Here is a 2,712-nt window from a genome sequence, read left to right as displayed (position 1 = left end):
ATTTATACAATTGAATTTATACAATTTCGGTTATTGATTGTTTAATCACTTTTTTATGTGTACCCGTGTGTTGACACGTTCGCGATCGAAAAACAAGAGACAGAATCAAACCAACGGAGTTTACTTGCAGCCAAAAAATATAACAATAAAATTTGCTCATCTCGAGCGCAAAAAAACAAAAGGCAATAAAACAAGACTTAGAACCGTTGGTTTGATTACATCTTATACAGGGTTAGTTAGGTAAATTAATTAACCATATATTAACCATATAAAATATTATATATATATATGAATTATATAATATATTAATTATAATAATTTAATTATACAATATGATTTACAATAGATTAAAATATAATAAATTATAATATATAAATCATATAACACATCAATTAATAATTCTACAGAATCCTACAATATTAACAATTTGACTTTAACCGCTCTAACATCCCGCCCCCCTTGAAAGGATTTTCAATTGGTAATAGTGCGAGTTTGTGGATTGGACGGCGTATTACTCCTTTTGGGGTTTGCACATCAACAACACGAACCAAATTATCTGGACCCCTGATGCAATGCACGATTCGGCCCATCAACCAGCGTAGTGGAGGCATATTGTCTTCATGGATTATAACCAGAACCCCCTCGGTGATGTTAGAATGTTCTTCTGTCCATTTGGTGCGTATCTGCAGCTCATTCAGATAGTCTCTAGACCATCTGCGCCAGAAGTGATGTTTGACCGCGGTTATACGAGACCATTTATCAATTAATGAAGCAGCTTCATACTGAGGACTTGGTTCAGATAAAGTTTTGAGCGGCCCACCGATAAGAAAATGTGCCGGCGTTAGCGCTTCGTAATCGCTCGGGTCACAAGAATGAGGTGTGATTGGTCGCGAATTTAAGATGGCTTCGATTTCAATCAGTGCTGTTCCAAGCTCCTCAAAGGTGAATCGAGTATTTGATAGTGTTCGATACAGATGGCCTTTCGCGCTTTTTACAGCCGCTTCCCATAGACCTCCAAAGTGAGGTGCTCGGGGCGGTATAAAATTGAAATTTATGAATTGGTTGCTGCAAAGGGTCTGCAGCATCACTTGATTAGACTTCTCGAAAAACATCCTTTTTAACTCTGCTAGTTTGTTGTTAGCCCCAACGAAGTTTGTGGCGTTATCGCAATAGATGTCTGATGGTAACCCTCGTCTACCGATTAACCTTTTCAGTGCTGCAATAAATGCCTCCGTAGATAAGTCTGACACGGCTTCTAGATGAGCTGCCTTTGTAGACAAACAAACGAACACGGCTATATAGGTCTTATATGGAACCCGTCCCCGAATTCGGAGATACGTTAATATCGGACCGCAAAAATCTACCGCAGTACGCGCGAAAGGACGACTTGGAGTGAGGCGTTCGATTGGGAGATTACCCATCATTTGATTAAGTAGTTTGGGTTTATAACGCACGCAGTGAATACACGAGTGCACGACTCGGCGTGCAATTTCTCGAATATTAATTATCCAGAAGTTTAGTCGAGTAAGGGCAATTAGTGCTTTTGCGCCTGCATGATAGTTGCACAAGTGTATATGCCGAACATAAAGTTCCACAAAATAACAGCCCTTCGGCAACAAAATAGGGTGACGTTGGCCTACTGAGATGTCACTCAGCTCGAGGCGACCTCCCACCTTTAGTAATTGATAACCGAATACATTGTCCAGGAAGGGATTTAGATGCTTTAATGTACCTTCGGCTGGGTTCCCTCGTTGTAGGCGTTGTATATCAATTTCGAAGAATTGCTGTTGGATGACCCAAATAATACAGTGCAATGCCTTTTGTAGCTGAATAGGTTGGAGGGTACATTCTCCGTTCTTCAATTTATTCTTGGTTACATGATAAAAACGCTGTACCTGCGCTATTACTCGTAGCATCTTAGTGTATGAACTATATCTTGACAATACCTGTAATACGTAGTTGTCTTCATTTGTGTTAACGAATACAACCTTTCGCGTCTCTTTATTGACTTCTTCCATATCCAGGTTGTGACATTTCAAATGCGGCCAGTATTTATCAGCGAGTAACAAAAATTCCGGCCCCGTAAACCAACAAGACTCTGATAATTGGCGGATGTTACAGCCGCGCGACACAACATCTGCCGGGTTGGATTGGGTAGGAACGTGTCTCCATTGCCCATTTGCGGTAATATCTTGAATTTCCGCTACTCGATTGCCAACGAATGCAGACAGGGTTGATGAGTGCTGCTTCAACCAATGTAATACAATCTGTGAATCAGTCCAAAAAAACGTTTCACCCTTAAATTGCGCAAATATTGGTTGGACCTTCTGATACAGTTTGGCAAGAAGTAAGGCACCACAGAGTTCTAGTTTAGGTAGCGACTTCCGCTTTATAGGTGCCACACGGGATTTTGCAGTGAATAGCCTGACCGTCACCTTACCTGATGTGTTTTGTGATCGGAGAAATATACAGCAACCATATGCGCGTATTGAAGCGTCACAGAAACCGTGTACATCAACCTGTTGATAGTTTATGGATAGGCAGTACCTCGGCACCTTAACCGATGAAAGCGTTGTAAGATCTTGAATAAATGTTTTCCAAGCTGAGTGAAGATTTTGAGGGACTGACTCGTCCCAGTCCACACGCAAAAGCCACAATTCTTGCATCATAATTTTGGCTACGAGTATGATCGGTGCTAGTAATCCAAGCGGG

General features: G+C 41.0%; 1 protein-coding gene across 1 annotated transcript; it reads right to left on the bottom strand.

The window, feature by feature from the left end:
• Positions 1 to 447: 447 nt before the first annotated feature.
• LOC119665268 lies at positions 448 to 2,669 on the bottom strand (the record flags this gene model as incomplete). The annotated part of the gene is made up of 1 exon (XM_038074545.1): positions 448 to 2,669. A coding segment is annotated over exon 1 (2,222 nt), but the record flags the coding sequence as incomplete, so codon positions are not given.
• Between the last annotated feature and the right edge of the window lie 43 nt (positions 2,670 to 2,712).

This window comes from Teleopsis dalmanni, unplaced genomic scaffold (genome assembly GCF_002237135.1).
Source record: "Teleopsis dalmanni isolate 2A unplaced genomic scaffold, ASM223713v2 unscaffolded_contig_4247, whole genome shotgun sequence".
NCBI lineage: Eukaryota > Metazoa > Arthropoda > Insecta > Diptera > Diopsidae > Teleopsis > Teleopsis dalmanni.
The sequence above is the reverse complement of the archived record's forward strand: the minus strand, read 5'-3'. Positions and strand labels throughout refer to the sequence as shown.